General features: G+C 43.6%; 1 protein-coding gene across 1 annotated transcript; it reads left to right on the top strand.

Annotated features, from left to right (window-relative positions):
• The first annotated feature begins 259 nt into the window (after positions 1-259).
• Positions 260-19033, top strand: SUOX (sulfite oxidase). The gene is given in 9 exon segments (XM_061556971.1): positions 260-343; positions 4927-4980; positions 5813-5881; positions 6938-6988; positions 9535-9715; positions 11480-12274; positions 13358-13684; positions 15165-15338; positions 15340-19033. Coding segments are annotated over 7 exon segments (1824 nt in total). The 5' UTR covers positions 260-343; positions 4927-4980; positions 5813-5819; the 3' UTR covers positions 15574-19033.
• Positions 19034-19218: the final 185 nt, after the last annotated feature.

Here is a 19218-nt window from a genome sequence, read left to right as displayed (position 1 = left end):
GTCTTACCTGGTAAAACTAAACTAGCTTCATGTTTGTGCAGTGGATGCGATTTAGGCTTGACCCATGAACTTCGTGGAAGATCAAACCCAGGCATCTGCGTTTGGGCCTTTCAACTAAAGGTCATGAGCCAAAGGCAGCCCCCCCCCCCCCCGTCTACCCCAGCCAATGGTATTTCCCAATCTGGCTGAGAGGGGGGCCGCAGCCTGAATTGACCAATCACAACACGCGGCAGCCACCGCTAGGTGGCAGTGAGCGCAACCACGATTCGGGTGGGGGCTGTTGTATACTGCCAGGGACTGACCACACAGTACCAGTAGTGTGATAGGGTGACCCAGGGCCCTTGTGAGTACCCTCTTTGTCGCACTTATTACGTGATTTGCATTGCGCACGAGACTGCCGGTACGTGTCGGCTGTTGTTGTTGTTGGGTTTGGTTGTTGTTGTTGTTGCTGCTGCTGTTGGGCTGCGTTCGTAGAATACAGGAGGAAGCGCAAGAATACTTTCAGCGGGTCTTGTGTCTGTGTGCCGCTCACAGTACTTGCCTCAACAGTCTGTCGTTGTGTCAACTTCTTGGTTGGCCGGGTAGAGGGGGCCATACGCGCATTGCACGGGCTAGAGGAGACACGAGGGCTCATGTGGTACAAGAAGGATGTGGAGCTGAGTGGACTTGACTATGACCGGGATCAGCGGTGACAAGATCGGCCTCTGTGGAGAAGGCTCGTGAAGGACGCTGAGGGGGGCAGTGCCAGGCTAGGTGCACATTGAGGCACTGGGGAGTTGTAGGCAGTCGCCCTCCAACAACAACGGAGGGCCGAGGTCCGACGCTCACGGCAACGGGTGGAGCGGCGGGCGGCTAAAGCGCAGCAAGTTGGTGTTATGGGTTGAATGTCTGACAGTCATCTCAGTCATTCAAACCCACAACACTTGGGTCTGTTCCGTGACCTGCCAGCAGCGAGCCTCAAGGTGCACCTAGCCTGGCACAAGCGAAGTGGTGACATCATTCGCCAATGGCGGCCGTTGTTGTTGTGTGTGTTGGCAATGTATCCTTCAACGCTGCCAGGGTTACACCTGCGGAGGTATATATATAGTACCTGTAATAGCATTGTTGAAGCAAGCGCCCACGTGCGTGTACTGTGTGCCCACGTGCGCGTACGGTGTGCCCACGTGCGCGTACTGTGTGCACTGTGTGTCCACGTGCGCGTACTGTTTGCCCACGTGCGCGTACTGTGTGCACTGTGTGCCCACGTGCGCGTACTGTGTGCACTGTGTGCCCACGTGCGCGTACTGTGTGCCCACGTGCGCGTACGGTGTGCACTGTGTGCCCACGTGCGCGTACTGTGTGCACTGTGTGCCCACGTGCGCGTACTGTGTGCACTGTGTGCCCACGTGCGCGTACGGTGTGCACTGTGTGCCCACGTGCGCGTACGGTGTGCACTGTGTGCCCACGTGCGCGTACTGTGTGCACTGTGTGCCCACGTGCGCGTACTGTGTGCACTGTGTGCCCACGTGCGCGTACTGTGTGCACTGTGTGCCCACGTGCGCGTACTGTGTGCCCACGTGCGCGTACGGTGTGCACTGTGTGCCCACGTGCGCGTACGGTGTGCACTGTGTGCCCACGTGCGCGTACGGTGTGCACTGTGTGCCCACGTGCGCGTACTGTGTGCACTGTGTGCCCACGTGCGCGTACTGTGTGCACTGTGTGCCCACGTGCGCGTACGGTGTGCACTGTGTGCCCACGTGCGCGTACTGTGTGCCCACGTGCGCGTACTGTGTGCACTGTGTGCCCACGTGCGCGTACTGTGTGCACTGTGTGCCCACGTGCGCGTACTGTGTGCACTGTGTGCCCACGTGCGCGTACTGTGTGCACTGTGTGCCCACGTGCGCGTACTGTGTGCACTGTGTGCCCACGTGCGCGTACTGTGTGCACTGTGTGCCCACGTGCGCGTACTGTGTGCACTGTGTGCCCACGTGCGCGTACGTGTACTGTGTGTGTGCTGTGCACGTAGCGATGGAGCACACAGCCGGCACATTGCGGTGCGATGTTGCACGCTGCTGCTGTTCAGACTGAAGTGCGTGGATAGGTGGAAGTGTGCACGCTTCAGCTATTACTGTGGTACAGATACCAACTCTGCTTCGGGTATCACTCTGGATCAGTTACCACCCAGCTTCAGATACCACTGATTTAGATATCACAGTAATTCAGATACCACTGATCCAGATACCACTGATCCAGATATCACTCTACTTCAGATACCACTACTTCATATGTCACCCAAGTTGTGTACAATATGTTTGCTTTAACTGCAAACCTTACGTCATATGCTTCTTGATGTGACTGCAACTTGTGAAGTGACGTTACGTGTTATGTCTGGGTGTAGGTTATAAAGTACCACTTTGTATACTACTTTACTGTGCAGTCTGCCACGTAGACTTAGTAGACATGGGACGGGTTTCATTCTCTAGTCATGAATTCCAATGTTACACATTTCTGCATTCCACTCACGGATGCCACGTGTCCTGGTTCCTTCACAGTCTGTACGCCACACATTATTCTGTGCAGCAGAGGGCATTTCAGCAAAATCCACTGTTGTACTGTACTATACTTATATGCCCCTACCTCTCTTATGCTCCCCACCTTCATCAGTTCGTACTGACCAGCGTGGTGAAGTATGATCATATAACTCCCACGGTGCGCAGAGGCTGTACATGTGCCAGAACACATTCCTGCTGCGGAGGGAGCTGGTAGGAACGTTGGGTTGGTCGGTCAATGGCCAGGGTCAACGGCGGCGTGGTGTATTCCGCAAATATGCCCGACTATGAGGGCGGGCACAAGCCGGCGTGAGTTGGTTAAACGTTGAGTTTTATAAGGGCACCACGGGGTGACCAGCCCTCCCCACCCAGCCCCACCCCTCCCTCTCCACCCAGCCCCTCCCTGCACGACGGACGGACACAATAATCCCCTGTGGGCTGGTGTAACCAGGAGGTTCCTACCAGTATAAAGCATTGCTTATTTTTACACACAAACATTGTGACTATATAATACAGCCTTGTACCTTTCCAGTCTACACTGACAGAACCCAGTATCGTACTGTACCCCCTAGATAACCACGTAATTTTGAGTGAAACTGGACTCTGTAACCTGGCAGATTAATGTTTATTGACAATAACAGGATACTGCCCTACTCAGCATAAAGCCTGTACACCACTGAAGTATTTTCTCCGCATTAATACCACAGAGTTATTGTTTGCCGCTTTGTACAATGTGTGCATGCGCACGAGCATTTGGTCAAAATGCATGGACTACAAAATTAACTTGAGACTGTTTAAACATGGGAGGCGTTGTAATGAAGTGAGTATACGACACGATGAAATGGCTTGGGAATGTAGGTGCTTCCTTTCTGCGCGTTGCTCAAGCGGAACCACTGGCTGCATGTTGTGTACTTTGGAGAGAGGTGAAGAGCCTCGAAGTTGGTTTAAGTCCCCAATTGAGTACCCGCCCTTATCCATGAGCCCGAAGTGTTTAAGTTCAGACTTCAGGGCCATTCTGAGGATGCATTGTGAGTGATGTTAAGCTCACAAGTGCCATCCTTGTATCTCTAGAACTGTATAACAGTGAAACAACATAGACACCTTTATGTTGACATTTGGGATCACGCATTTGACTGCGATTAGTGTTAGAAAACCCCCGATTTGCTTGTTTTAGTAATGTTTTTAAATGAATTCTCATTCAGGTTTGTGAACCCAGGTTAAATACATGACATTAACAAACCTTAGATTTTACTTTAGTTGGATAAAATACAAATCGAGTCGTATCAATCTTATTTACAACTTGTGTGATCATACTGATTATATTATAAAAGATAAAGGGGCACCCTTGAAATGTCTTGCTCATGCCACTACTAGCAGAAGGGCCTCCAATAGAGGGACATGGACATATTGGCGGTACACTGGCGCAGCATAAAACACCTGTCTTCCTAAAACAGTCTAAAAATCTAAATTTGAATAGCAAATCTCCTTATCAGTCTTTAATTGACCCTGTCGCAAAGTTTGACGGGATTCGTAAGTTTATTCAGTCTACCGAGACTTGATAAAAAAAAGGTCAATATTGACCGTTGATTTGGGTCCGTTGAATGAGGAACCGTCCGATCAAGCCTAAGGCACGAGTCATATTTGCCTGTTGAATATGGGGCCAATCGTCATCAGACTTGGCAATAGCTATACGGCAACAGAATGTAAAGCTTCGTGTTCAGCTGCTCATACCACGCGTCTTCCGATTGCTTTAACATCACGAGAACTGATTTTGACACACCCCGCAAGATTTTCTGATCGGGTTTGCAAATCACGGGAAAATAAATAATTATTGCGGAAAATTTGCTTTTTTATCCTGCACACTGATGTACCACCAATACGTTCATATAGAGAGCTCCTACTCTTGCACGCTGGTCAGACATCTTCGAATAGGTGGGAGTATTAACACTTAACCCCAACACTTGCAACCTACCAATGAATTGACTGGTGTACCCATTTGTACGACATAGGTACTACATAGGTGGACAGAGGTATGGAAGTTGTCATCAAAAATGTCTTCTCTCCATGCTCAGATCACTCTGCATTACATCCTCTGACACTTCAATTTAATTAATTGCCCAATGCTCCCAATCCCATCGTTTACATCTTCTCTTTCATTATATTATTATACTCCAGACAGCTCCTCACAAAAAGGTGTGTAAATCTTTAAGAGTTTGCGCACTGCAAATACATGCATTTAATTACATAACGTTGTGCAATAGTCCACGTTGTTTCCACAGGTCTTGGTGGGATAACACGGAAGCTTTTTTTTATTTTGCTGCGCAAAGTTCGGCTGTGAAAGACAATTCCTGCATGGCTCACACTGGCAGTGCATTCCTGTGTGTTTTTCCTGTTCCAGTCAGTGCGGCCACCACAGAGACCTCCGTAACCTGCTCGTACAAATCTTAAACAGGTAAGGTATTCTTTTGTGTAAATATGGCATATTTGCCCTTGCTCTTGCAGTAATTTTGGAATCTTGCTTTTGTTTCTATTTTTCAATGGTTGTGTGCAGTGTATACCTGTTGTGAACAATGTTGGTTGACGCTGTCCAGTTTTGGCCTGTTCTGACAAGCGCTAAACTGGTGTAGCTAGCATGCCTTCTAAAATAAGTGCACATGACATATAGAGCGTTACATATAGAGTTTCACATGTACAACAGATAAAGGTTGAATGTATCCTATAAGTATTTTCAAACTTAGCCACATTTTTCTCTTTGTGCATTGCTTAACTACCTATCAGAAGCAGTAAAATTAAAATCCTGACCAGGGTACAACTCAACCCATTGGTTTTATGGGGTCGACAAATGAGTACCCCCTTTTGGGAAGTGGTTGACTGGGGGAAATATGAAATTGCAGTGTCTGTTCAGAGCCACCAATGAATCAGAGCATCCCTCACTGCTCATTTGTATGGGGAGACACGTTGACAATAATAAAATACTTCATTTTAGATTGCACCTTCATGTATTTATACTGTGGTGTTAAAGAGAAATAGTCCTGCGCGGTCACTATATTGTATTCTGCATAATACGCATGGAGGCTTATCTGAAATATTGCCAAACTGAAAGAGTGTTGGAATAACATTCACGAAAGCATTGAGGGCTTTATCTTCAGACAGTGTTGGAATTGCTCTGGTATCTAGCCATGGTTGCATCTCCTATTTCAATTACAAATTTCAGGCAGTTCAGTAGAAGATTGCATTTAAAGTAAATTTCGAAAATAACCTTTTGTATCTTTTACATATTTTAGCACAGCCATGCTGCAAATATTGAAGCATGCACGCCTTGTAAGTGGACAAGTCTGTGCACCATCAATTAGGTATGGAACTCCGAAGTTATCCTCATTATCGTATTGCATTACATTTAATTCTTACATGTGTCTTGGTAAAGAGTGGGTGGAGGCATTGTGAAAGATGGAGGAAAGGGGGAGGGCTGCACTTTACAGTCTGTCATTTATACAAAACGAATAATAATTGACATCCCTTTAATCCACCGTATGATTAAGACCTCCCCATACCATGTCGGCCGTGGGTTTTGTTTTGACCATATTTCACCACACTGGTCAATGTAGGTTGATAAAGGGGAACGCCCAAGATCAGTTCAAATATCACACACCACTGCTATGGGTGGCCAGGTGACCAGGTTATATTCCAGAGCATTTTACTTACCAATGCGGCAATGCTCAACATATTGTTCGTCCATTTGGAGAGTGTAAGTTTAATTATATTCAACTGTGGAAGGCTATGGAATAAAAGCTTTGAAGCATAATAAACAGAACAAAAAATGGGAGGTAGCAAAGTATTGTTTTATCCTTTATTGGTACAAGTGGAATTGACTGAGCTGGTCAGAGCATTTTTTTGCTTGTTCTTTTGATATATTATTGAGACGTAGTAGTGTCTGGCCACTTTTCCTATATTTGAACCATCTACATGTTTTAAGTGACATTTAGATAAAGCAGGCTTGATTTTACCCATCATGAAAGTTTTATGGCTGAAGGGTTTTTCAGTGAATATCAATTTTGATGTGGCTCATGGACCTGACCAGGGACATTTTTTTTAGGTGAACACATTATTTGTTTATACTGCATTGGCAGTGGTGCACAAGCAAAGATAACACAAACTCAACACATTAATCATTCACGTGCTAGGAAATAGAGCTTTTGCCCAAAATGTCGCCTATTACACGTTTTTCTGTTCGAGGCAATGTTATTGGCAAATGTTGTTGAGTTTTACTTTAGGATGAGAACTAGTAATATGACTTCTTCTGAACATATTTGAAATGGGTTATTGTAACAGTGCACCAGTCATGGGGGCCTTACTCAGTTCTCTCTGATTTCTAAGACCACAGCGACTAAACCTGAATATTTGTTTTACAGGTTTCACATGACAGTGGAGGATAAATCAGGAACCATGTTCATGCTTAGAAGGTACAGTAAGTGTATATACTGTAAGTTGTCAGGAATATTGAAAATGTTCTGTTATTTGTTTTTGCCCATTAACAGATTATACCAATGGTCAATATTTCAAACCGCATCAGATATTTTGGACATATAGTTTTGTTTCATCCAATAGTGACGTATTGCATATTTTGTCACTTAACACTGCTTTGACGTAATTTGCAAATAAAAAGATTTAAAGATAATAGTCATATTTTAAATTGTAAAAGTTGAGGTTTACTCTTAAACATCTTTTTGCAGCAGTGAGTGATCAACTAAAGTTTGCGTGAAGTTAACTTAAAAATATGAGGGCCAGCTAATTTTACCATTGTGGCTTCAAATATTAAATAACTTTTCAGTGATTGTATTAACTAAATATAATTTACATGCACGTATTAATTCTACTCTCCATACCAATTCTGTGATATGTTTTCTGATTGACACAATGTGACATAATGCTCTCAAGATTATACGATGTTTCATGACTGGTTGTGGTGTTGATCTCTGCACAAAAGTGGAGGTATTAAAACCACATAAAGAATACTAATATTACGAGTACTGCACAACACTTATCTCCTTTTCAAAATAACATGATACATGCCATGTGTTTGGTGTGAGACTTGCACATTCAGCTTTTTTCATGTGCCCGCATAGTGTCTCATGCGTTTCAGAAGCTTGGCAATCTGTATTCGGCAGTGTTCATTTTGTAAATGAAATTAGTCATAAAAATTCCTGTAAACTTAGCATGCAGTTATTTATTTATTTTAGTTTCCGGTGACTGAGTGTACAAAAATCATCAAGCATGACGATGACCACAACTACCCACCAAAGACCAAAGCGTGACTGGCTATGATGGGATGAAATTAACTCATCTGAACGAGGATGATTATTAATCATGTCAAATATTAGAGGCAGCAGTGCACTGAGGAAGACCAAACATGTAATTGCCTATGCATGTATATGAATAGATTTACCAAGTTAACAGGTGGGGGGGTCCCTGAGTATAAAACATTTTAAAACAACTCTATAGTGGTCAGCGAACTTGTTAACAGTACCCACTCCACCCCAGCCAGCTGGTGGCTGGTTAAATTGTCATTTTTTCACTCCCCTTTGTTGCCAATTGTTCAATTAACTCTCAAGGAACGAATGGCCAATCGTACATATCACACCGTTCTTTAAATATTGAGAACTCTGCTTGTTCTCTACATAGTTTTACATTGTTGTGAGTGGATTTGCAGTTAGGGCCCTACATTGTAATAGAAGAACAGTTGGCAGCCATCATCTTAAAATTTCAGTAAAGGGTGGCCTAGCACAATGTGTACTCGACTAGTCTCAACTCACAGTAGTTAAAAATAATACATCATAAAACCCCAGGCACATTCTAAATACATGATGACAAAGTGTTTTACTCAAGAAATGTACCCTGACCTTAAATATTGAAACCTGTCAAACTGTACGCACAAGTTTGACCCTAGGCTGTTCGCGTTGGTAGGCCAATGTCAGCGCCCTACTGCACGCACAGATTGTGTGTACGCTGTACTCTCGTGTAAGTTATTATTTTATTCATAATAAGGTTTTTGGGTTAGATCGCGTTATTTATAAATGTGTCGCAAACCTCCACCACCCGACACGGTCAATCAGTAAAAAATGTGTCACATTGAAAAAAGACAAATAGTTCACTACTTTAGCCCACCGGTGTGTTGAAGAGTGAATCCATAACATTTTCAGTTATTGAGTACGACGTTTCGCTGGTAATTACATTCAGCATCATCGGGCAATTTGCCAGAATGGTGAAGCCCTCCACTTGCTCCCGGTCTTAAATAGAGCAGCAGGGTGACATCATCATTTAACCCAATCAGGTGCAGAGATCAGAGGTGGAGGGGGGTATTGTAATGATATAGATTAGTAATCAGTTAATTGTTATGATTCGTAATTAGTAATTAGTTGTAATGTGTATTATTTAATAACTGAACCCAATCACTATACCCAATCAGGTGTAGAAATCAGAGGTGGCGGAGGGGGGGGGTTATTGTAATTATTATATACTACGTTAGTAATCAGTCAATTAGTATGTGTTTCCCCTATAAGGAATTGTAATATGTATTATTTAATAATACGCTTCCAGGCCGCACTAAGCCTGGAGCTGTCAGAGCGATTAGAGTTATTTGTATTTCTCTAAATTTCAATGGATTCTCTAATTAGTTCTAGCCAATAATAATTCGTTTTACACAACACTTGAACGTTATCAAAATCAATTGAGTGGCCTTGTTGGCAAGCATGTTCTGCTACTGTCGACAGTTGTGTTTGAGATAATTTAATATTTCTTTGGTGTTCTTTTAGTCTTACGCTGATGTTACGTCCCGTCTGTCCAATATAGCATCTGCCACATAAACAATTGATCCGATATACACCTTCTGTTGATAATTTAGGTAATTCGTCATTAGTACAAGATACTAGTTTTTGAATTGTGTGTACTGTACCAATTATTTTATACCGACAAAGAATCGTTCTTCACTGCAGCACGACTGTGATTGCAGGTGCCTGGCTTCGGCCGCCTCTGCACGGGTGACTGCTGGCATGCAGGCTTCGGCAGCTCACTACAGCACAGGCAGCGCCGAGTCGGAGCATGGGACAGGCCTTCGGCGTCACGTCATCCTGCTGGGGACTGCCCTTGGTGTGGGTACAGTTATGGCCCTGGGACTGTATCAGAACTTACATGTGAGTGCATTAATACGTCTCAATGTTTTACTTGTCAATAATATATGCGTAGCATCACATCAATATACAAATGCATTTCCAATGCAAAACTTAAAAACTGGTGATATTTTGACAAAGGCAAGTATGTATTCATCTCTAAACACCGCTTGTCGACAGGTAAACTTTGACCTTACAGTGTTACGTATTTTAAATACCTGAAAATCTTAATTCCAAACTGCACATTGGCTTCATACTGACAACTCACAGTTTGTAATAACCACAGCGAATGGGATATATTAATGTAATAATACACATCTATTTCTCTAAGAGGACTGACAGGTCAGGTTAGCCACCACACTAAACATACACTGGACTTGTAGGTGATGGTGCAATAGCTGAGCCCAGGAAAGATGTGATGACCAGTAGGAGCATTTGTTATATCTGAGATCAAACTGAAAATTTGATCTAGGGCAGACGTTCTGTAAACACTGCTCTTGAAACTCAATAACCAAAGTGTGAAAGCTGGTTGTGTAACACAGGCAACAGTAAGCTTCATTTATTTTAACTGAGGTTTCTCAGAGCCTATGATTGGCATCTGATGCTTGAACATGAACACAGGGGTTTTGAGATGAGTTGACACAGTGTTCCTACTGACCAGCAGCAATGATCTAAGCCAAAAACAAATGTTTATAAAGCATCATCTGTTAGATGTTTGTGGTCCTATTTATCAATGTTACAATAGTGCGTGCAGCAGAACTCAACGTTAAGTAGGTAGGGTTAAAATAATTAAGCTTCATTTTTAGCCATTGCAGCAAAGGTGTATTCAATGTATGTGCTTCTTTTTGTGGATCACGTGGGATCTATGATGGCACAGAGGCTGCGATACATTTTAGGAATTGTTTCCCCTTCATTGTGAAATGGTGGTCAATGCTTATAATCCAACACTTTGGAGGCATGGGTTGATGGATCAGGTAGATTTCTGTCTGCGATTCCGAAACTTGCTGGGCTGCGAAGTGGGAAGCGGATATCACTAGGGCACAGGGATTCATAAACCTGTCTGCATGGACCTTTGAGCGTTAAACTACATCATGTTTCAGTTTTAGTCTGGTGATCTACTTTCCTCGCACCTGAAAAACATTCATGAATGAAATTCGCTAAACATCCCGAAGCAGAATATTCTTGATAAATACGTCATTTTATAATGTAAATATATACAATAATATAGCTAATGTACGTTTCTTTTTATATTCTTGGTTCTTTCAGTAAAGTCCTAATTAGGACGCTGTCTTTCCGACAGCTCTGTTTCTTCACCTGAGGACGGCTGCTTGTGTTGTGGCCGAAAGTCGTGAGAATTTGAATTATGTTTTATTATTTTATTATTTCCCTTCTACGTGACTTTACTGAATGAACCAATAATATGATTCCCTGCAGTCACGAAAGCTTTAAACCACGTTTCTTTTCTTAGTATTTCCTGCTAATATTATGAAATAAATTATTGGACAAGAATTCACATCCAACACCTATCGATCCAGCTATGATTTATAGAATCTTGGATCGGATCAGCTCAATTAGGGTTCACATTCTCAATATGATCTTAATTACGTGAGTAGGTCTTATGATACCAAGCTGGAGCCTAGTAGGAATGTTTTTCTGCTTTAATAAGAGATGGGGCAGTACTTTTAGTGGTACTAGAGAGGTGTTTTTACAGATGTAGGGAACAAATACTTCAGTGAAAATGAACATTCAGCGACCGTCATCGTGTCGGTTGTTTGATTGTCATACAAGCAGGTGTCTCAAGCCAAGGAAAAGGCAGCCCTGATGCCCAGCCGCTCAGATGCAGAGATGCCTGTGAAAGCCATCGAATCGGTCGCAGTGACAGAGCTGCCGATCTACACAGAGGCGGAGGTGGCCAAGCACCGCACTCCCGCGGACAAGATCTGGGTGTCGTACAAGGGTGGTGTGTATGACATCACCGCCTTCGTGGAGCTGCACCCGGGCGGGGACAAGATTCTGCTGGCGGCCGGCGGGGCCTTGGAGCCGTTCTGGGCCATGTACGCCGTTCACAACAACGAACACGTGCTGGAGATCCTGGAGGAGTACCGCATCGGCCGCTTGGACCAGAGCTCCGTTACGGTGGCGTCTTTGGACCTCTCTGACCCGTACTCAACTGATCCTGCGCGACTACCGATTCTCCGAATCAACAGCCTCAAGCCCTTCAACGCCGAGCCGCCGTCGCAGCTGCTGGCGGACACGTACCTCACCCCGAACGCGATCTTCTTCAAGCGCAACCACCTGCCGGTGCCCGTAATCGACCCAGAGACGTATCGCCTCGAGATTCAAGGGCTTGGCATGAAGAAGCCCATCAGCCTCTCGCTGCACGACCTGAAGAGCAAATTCAAGAAGCACGAGGTGGTCGCCACGCTTCAGTGCGCGGGAAACCGCCGTACGGAGATGAACCGCGTGCGGCAAGTGAAGGGCCTGGAGTGGGGCATAGCGGCCATCGGGACGGCTCGCTGGGGTGGGGTGCTTCTGCGCGATGTGCTGCTCTATGCCGGTGTGAAAGAAGATCAGCTTCCACAGGTGACAATGCGGCGGTGCTAAGTTGGTTGTGAAGGCATCTTAACTTTTTCCCGTTCCGATGACGTTCGTGTACGTCATCAGTTTGTATTCTGATTCCATTCTGATGACGTACCTGTATATCATCAAAATGAAAGCGAAAGAAAAAATAAAATAACTTTGTCGGTACCGAGGCTCCCACAAAGCCATGCGGGAGGGTGTGTGGCACAGTTTGGCGCAGCTATCATTGGGTGCGTTCTTATGCTACAGTTATATGCGGTGAGTACAATGTCTAAATAACAGCGGCGCTATGCCTCTTTAAATAAATTTAACTTTGCGCCGCTTGCGCGTTCTGAGATTGAGGTGAACGGTACTTGTAGACATCTCGGAACGGCAAAGGGTTAACGTTCTTGTTGGGAGTGCTGGGGTTTTATTATGCAAATCTACCTGTGATGAAAGTGGGTTGGCAAATGTAGCAAAGTTAATGTGCCATTAGGCAGATGACCAAGCACCGCACAAAATGTTATGGCAATAAATATATGTAATTTTTGTAAGCATTGGCCAACTTTAATTAATTCATTTTGTAAATAAATTTTATTGAATTACATTACGTAAAAATATTGACATGTATCCTTAATGTGTTCCAATTAGTGGTTTGGTAGTAGTCTTCTATAATTTAAATGTAACTAAGTAATAAACATATGAATCACAAAATGGTAAAGATTATCTTAATGCATTTTAAACCATCTGCCATACTTTCTCCTTCTCAAAACATGTCCAACTGACAGAACTTTGTATTTACGTTTTCACTGCAGTTGTAATTTAGCCAAGTATGAGAATTTGACTCTCATTTGCAATGTTGCGAGTTCGAATCTCCATCAGCAGGTTACTCAACCCATCATCTCTCTAGGCTTTATTAAATAAGTAGGAGTTAGATTTTTAGACTGACCCTTTCCAGAAAAATGTGGAATTACCCCCCCCCCCCCCACTAACACAGACACTTTCTCTCCCACAAATACTCGCTTGAGCTGGGAGACATTTGTACGTATATACGTATATACATTGTAGCCAACCATTCTTGACTGCATTGCTTTGTGCGTGTGTCAGAACGGGCATGTGCAATTTGAGGGCCTGGACAAGGACGTGACTGGCAGTGCGTACGGGGCGTCTGTGCCGCTGCACAAGGCCCTGGACCGCCGTGCCGACGTTCTGCTTGCCTACGAGATGAACGGCGAGGAGCTTCCCCGCGATCACGGCTTCCCGCTGCGCGCCATCGTGCCCGGCATCGTGGGCGCCCGCAACGTCAAATGGCTGGGCCGCGTGCTGCTCAGTCATGATGAGAGCCTCAGCCACTGGCAGCAGAACGACTACAAGGGCTTCTCACCTTCCGTCGACTGGGACACCGTTGACTACAAAACTGCCCCAGCCATACAGGTGCCATCATTATACCCGAATCCAGCCTGTCGTGCATCACAGCTTCACAACTTTCATCTGCAGCCAGCTGAGTTGCTTGATGTTCCACTGACCTTTAAATCATCGGTCGTCGCGTCTGTCCACTGCTGGATAAGGGTATCCTCACACTGTGTGGGTTACGGGGGGGGTTATTTGACCACACTTCATGCTGATAAATGCGGGTTTACTGAAGGCAAGGGGCACAGACATTGGAGTATAAAAGTACAGAATGACAATTTATTTTTTCGCACTGCCCTCTGCTGCCTACGTTAGAGTGAAATAGTATTTTTAAAAATATATATTGGAATTGTTTTTAATATTAAGCCAGAAATATGTATGAGTAGAATAGGAGCGGGTGGCCAATTGATGTCATGATGTAATTTGTTAATCCAGGAAACTTTGATTGAGTAGCAAGGAGAGTCTTGGAGATGGTGACATTTAAGCAATCACTTTCAAAAGGCATTTGCTTTCTACCCAACATCTGATAATACAATTATTATATGTCAACTAGCTTCAGATCTCCCAGCATTGTCAAGGTACCACACTGTAAAATCTGGTCTCTTTCAATCAGTTTGGACAGTCTTCTTTCTGTATCTTAGAAGGACTATTGCCTAAATCTGATGTACTATCAGGACATTTATTAGTTATGAGGCATTGTGATTGACAAAGATGGTTTGATTTATTTTGGCGTTGGCTCATTTTGAGATGTTCTCTAAACCTCACGCCCATATCTCCCTTGCATAACATTTCATCGTCATCATCAACCATCATAAATCTAGCGTTGGATGAAGGCCTGCCAAAGCTGTCGCCATCTCTCACAATTCCACATGCAACAATCCACCTCGCACTTACACGTGAGCAGATTCCATAATTCGATCTCTGCGGCGGACAACCGCTCTTGACGCACTTCCTCCCTATGGGGCACCAGGGTGGTGAGATGTTAACGACATTACCTGGTATGCAGGAGGTCGCGGGTTCGATCCCGACCATGACGCCTATATATTTGGAGTGTGCATGTGCTATCATGTATGGGCAATGTCGCTTCTGAAAAAGAGCTTTTTAGTTCAGTGGACCTTAACTGAATAAATACATATCTATGAATGCTGTTTTTCACTTACTCTTTGGTTCTTTCGGTAAAATCACGTAGGTATAATATAAAATAATTTACGACGTTTCGGGCGCAACAGAAGTGTCCGTCATCACATGAGCACATTCCATAATTCGATAACGGATGCTTGTGTTGCGCCCGAAACGTCGTGATTTATTTTATTTTATACCTACGTGACTTTACTGAAAGAACCAAAGAGTATGGATTTCCTGCAGTCACAAAAGATTCAAATCATGACTGTTTCTCACTTGCTGAAAGGGACAGATGAGGAATTTGCCTCTGCACCCGTTTGCCTGCTCACTCGATCCTTTAATACCCCCCACACAACCCCACCGCCGATCCTCGCCGGTCCAGGAGCTCCCGGTGCAGTCGGCCATCACGGAGCCTGTGGATGGCACGGAGCTGACGGAGAATGCGGATGAGGTGACGGTGCGCGGATATGCATGGAGCGGCGGCGGGCGCAGCGTGGTGCGTGTGGACGTGTCGCTGGACGGCGGACGCACGTGGCAGACGGCGGAGGCTGCTGCCGCCCTCCAACGACTCGGGACCGCAGGACGAGGGTCGCGCGTGGGCCTGGAAGCTGTGGAGCCTGACGGCACCCATCCCGAACGGGCAGCGCAACCTGGAGATCGTCTGCAAGGCGGTGGACAGCACTTACAATGTGCAGCCCGACTCATTTGCACCCATCTGGAACCTGCGTGGCGTGCTGGCCACCGCTTGGCACAGGGTTAATGTCAAGGTGCCGAGTAACGAGAAGAAATGAGGTACCCCCCAGACAAGGGTATCTGCGCTTGGCTTTCATTCAATAAAAAGTCAACGTTTTCTTCCTTGCTCATGCGAGTAGGGGGACGGGCTTGTCTCCACTGGCAGTCCTTGTGAGGCAGTGGTGGAAATTCCATATTCTTATGGTAGGGGTCATTTCCTCCATAGGATAGTCACTGTTGATTTCCATATAGTGATGCTCATTGCAAGCTGCAAACAAGGTGTGTGTGACAAAAGGAAAGTATGAATGAGTTACTCATAGAGCTATAGCTTTGTTAGGGATATTGGCTTTTGTTCCCCTTTAATAAGGTGCAGATGAATAAGCTCATTAAGCTATGCTTGAAATTCCTAAAATCAGTTGCAACGCACAGTGCAGAGCCTGGTTCTTTAAATTTGTGCAAATGATAAACCACGCATAATTGTTTTTTGTTACACTTTAGTGTGAACGATTATATATAGTGTGAATGATTGGTATTTAAGTGTTTACACCAAACAAGCTAATCATGTTTAGTCAATTATCTACTGATTTAAGTAAATAGCAAAGAACACCTCAATGGATGTGCTAGGATCGCTCTTAAATTACAACTAGGATTTATATAGCATCCAAATTCAGCCACATCGCGACACACATTTCAGGATGCTGTAAGCATTTAAATACATTTGATTCATAAGGTGCAATAGAAAATAATTATCACAAAAATAATGTAATGTAAATGTAACATATATTTACGCGATCTAACCCAAAAAAAATCTCTTAAGGATATTGGTCGCGAAAGCCAACGTGTTAAAAATATTGATGTATTATACATGTATTCTTTTTTCACAACCTACAATTCTGGCATTCCATTGGCAATCTTAAGGTGTATACTTCTGATCAAATACACATTGGCCTCTTGTTATTTCCATTTAACCCAATTTCCATTTTCTTAAAAACTCGTTAATTGTTATAGAGTAAAGTGTGGTTATCTTTTCACCTCTTGTGGCCTATCTACTGTCTATAAATAAAATATATTCATTCAAAGAAGCAGACCTGCTAATAGCATTGCAGTTACGTGCCTGACTGTGTATTGCAGCTTGGTAAACACTTTGGCGCAGTGTAAGCAGTCAAGACGTAGTCCATTAATGTACCACAGCTTAAATATTGATTTGAGCGTTCTTATAAATAGATACTGCCTACATTTTAAGATGATCAAATTTGGTTCAATTGACCTGGCATACATTGACCCACACGTGCAAAGATATTGAACGTCTACAAACATGACGGCAGGAACTTCATGAGCAGCCTTATCACAAGAATGTAATGAGCATTGAATTTTCACAGCCATGCAATTAATGTTGCATCAGTGATAACAATGAGACATTCTACCCACGAAAGTGTTTTTAGGTTGTACGTTCGGTGCGTGTTGTAGGTAGTCAAGTGTCATTGTCCATGTTGGAGGAGGGCATGGCAAAGAATGCCAATTGAGGTTTGCCAACCTCTGTCAGTGTTGATGAATGTCAAATTCCAACCTTGAATGCCTTGATAATTTGACTCAAACGCGATCTTTCATATAAACCCCCTCCTAATCCTCGACACCTCTCCCCCATTTCTCCGTGTACATCTCTTAACTCTTTGATACTATTTTATTCCGGGGATCTTAGGAATGTTCCTTCCTCGGGAATCGTGGCAGAGCAGGTGTATTGAGTGTTGTATTTGCGTTGGAGGAAACCAGAGTGTGAGAAGATCCATGCAAAATAAAGGGACAACAGATACGTCATCAACCTGTCTTAATACAGTACGTGTGCTAATATAGCAAAGCGTTGTAGCTAAATCTGCAGCGAATGATGAAATGTGACTCGCGGAAGTAATTATTCGCAGTGTTTTTTTTCTGGTATGTAGTTTGTGTTGTCTGCTGTGTAGTCTGACATAGTGAATGTGCATTTAAGGGCGTGTTTAATACACTTAATATTTTTACGGATAATGCCGATATGGACACATTTCTTTAGTCCTTTGCCAGACTTTCGAATACGTGTGATATAGTATATTGAACATTTAATCAGTTTAGATCAACTAATGTTAAATACTCAAATTGATTATCCCCGGATCACGAGAGATGGGGATTGCATGTGGGGGTCTTTATATAGCAATGGATAGAGAGTGGCTAATGATGATGAAGATGACGAAACATTTACTGGAAAGGCTGAAGCCTATTCATTTTTTCAATCATGATTATGAAGAGATGAATAATAATGCATATCAATCAATCTTAATTTTATGTGCCAATATCGCCCTTCAGTAAAGTTGGCATCAGTGCACATTACAGCGGAACGGGAACGGTACGGGGGCATAGAGCAGCAGGAATGAAAAAAAAGAAACCCGTCGTGACCGCAGCGGCTAACATTGACTGAGCAAAGTTAATTGCAACCGCGCGCAAAATAAAGTGCAATCGTGCACAACGAATAGCATATGATAATGATAACATGGAGGTGATAAGTATGATGTTTAGCTACTACTTTTGGCACATTTCCGCCGATGCCGTCACAGCAGCAAGGTGCAGCACATAACACATACACCACACCTCTTCCGCATCTTCCTATTGTTTTATTGTGCTAAGAGGAAGTACCTGGAATTACCTGCCAGCAAGTGAGAAACTCTTCCTATTCTCGGAAAATTATCAATAAAGAGGCCTCCTGTGGCAGGTTCATCTGTTCTGCGACGGTCTGAGGGTGAAATGTCATATTGCAGATGATTAATGCTGCTGCTGCTGTCTGACTCGGCCCGATCACACATGCTAAATACTTATATTTGCTATTTACTTTTTGTGGATAAAATGATTTATTTTCTCAGATAACAGGATGAGAAATCATCTTGTCCACAAGGTGTTTTTTCTGTAAGCAGCACACTCGTTCTTTATGCATAAGGAATTTCAGTGTAACCTAAAGGGTATGTTAATGTGTAAGCTATAGACGTTAAGGCTGTATGGGGGATCTTTGTTTTCAAATGTTTAATGTGCACAAACTAATATACTTATTACAACTCTTGGCGAACGCTAACCGATTCTAATACCTGTTGATTTTACGGAATTATATTTTGCAACTATATTAGAAGCGGTACATCGGTTTATTGACATTTCATTGTCATCAGTGTGTGTATACATTTTTGTTATAATTTAGTGCCACCAATAATATGAACACCAGGCCAGTGTTGTAGAAGAAAAGCTATTGAATTGCTGTGGCTCGGTAATTACTGTCCAGCTTGCCACATCGTAGACTATTGAGGTATATTATATTTAATTTAACTCTGCAAACAAAACATTTACTTCACAGCAAACCTGCACAATGAAGCAACGTAACATGTTTTGCGTATAAAGCACAGCGTACAGATTATAAATTAAAATTTTGTTGAAAAAATGAATTATTGATTAAGCTCCATGATATGCCTTTCACACGCTTATTTTGGAAATAAAATGGAAAGAAATCTAGGGCTTGTTTTAATAATGACTTGTTATCTTTGTGTTGAGTGTGGATGTTGAATGCATTCAGATACCCCCCCCCCCCCCCCGTGCAAACAGAAATCTGCACGCATTTTGTACAATCAAAACTATATTTTTTTGTTCTACGGTTTATTTCTGTCACTTTAAATCGATATACACATATAACAATGAGT

Source organism: Lethenteron reissneri, chromosome 23 (assembly GCF_015708825.2).
Source record: "Lethenteron reissneri isolate LAM-NWPU_2019-01 chromosome 23, ASM1570882v1, whole genome shotgun sequence".
Classification (NCBI taxonomy): Eukaryota; Metazoa; Chordata; class Hyperoartia; order Petromyzontiformes; family Petromyzontidae; genus Lethenteron; species Lethenteron reissneri.
Note: the sequence above shows the minus strand (reverse complement) of the source record. Positions and strands in the feature narration are given on the sequence as shown.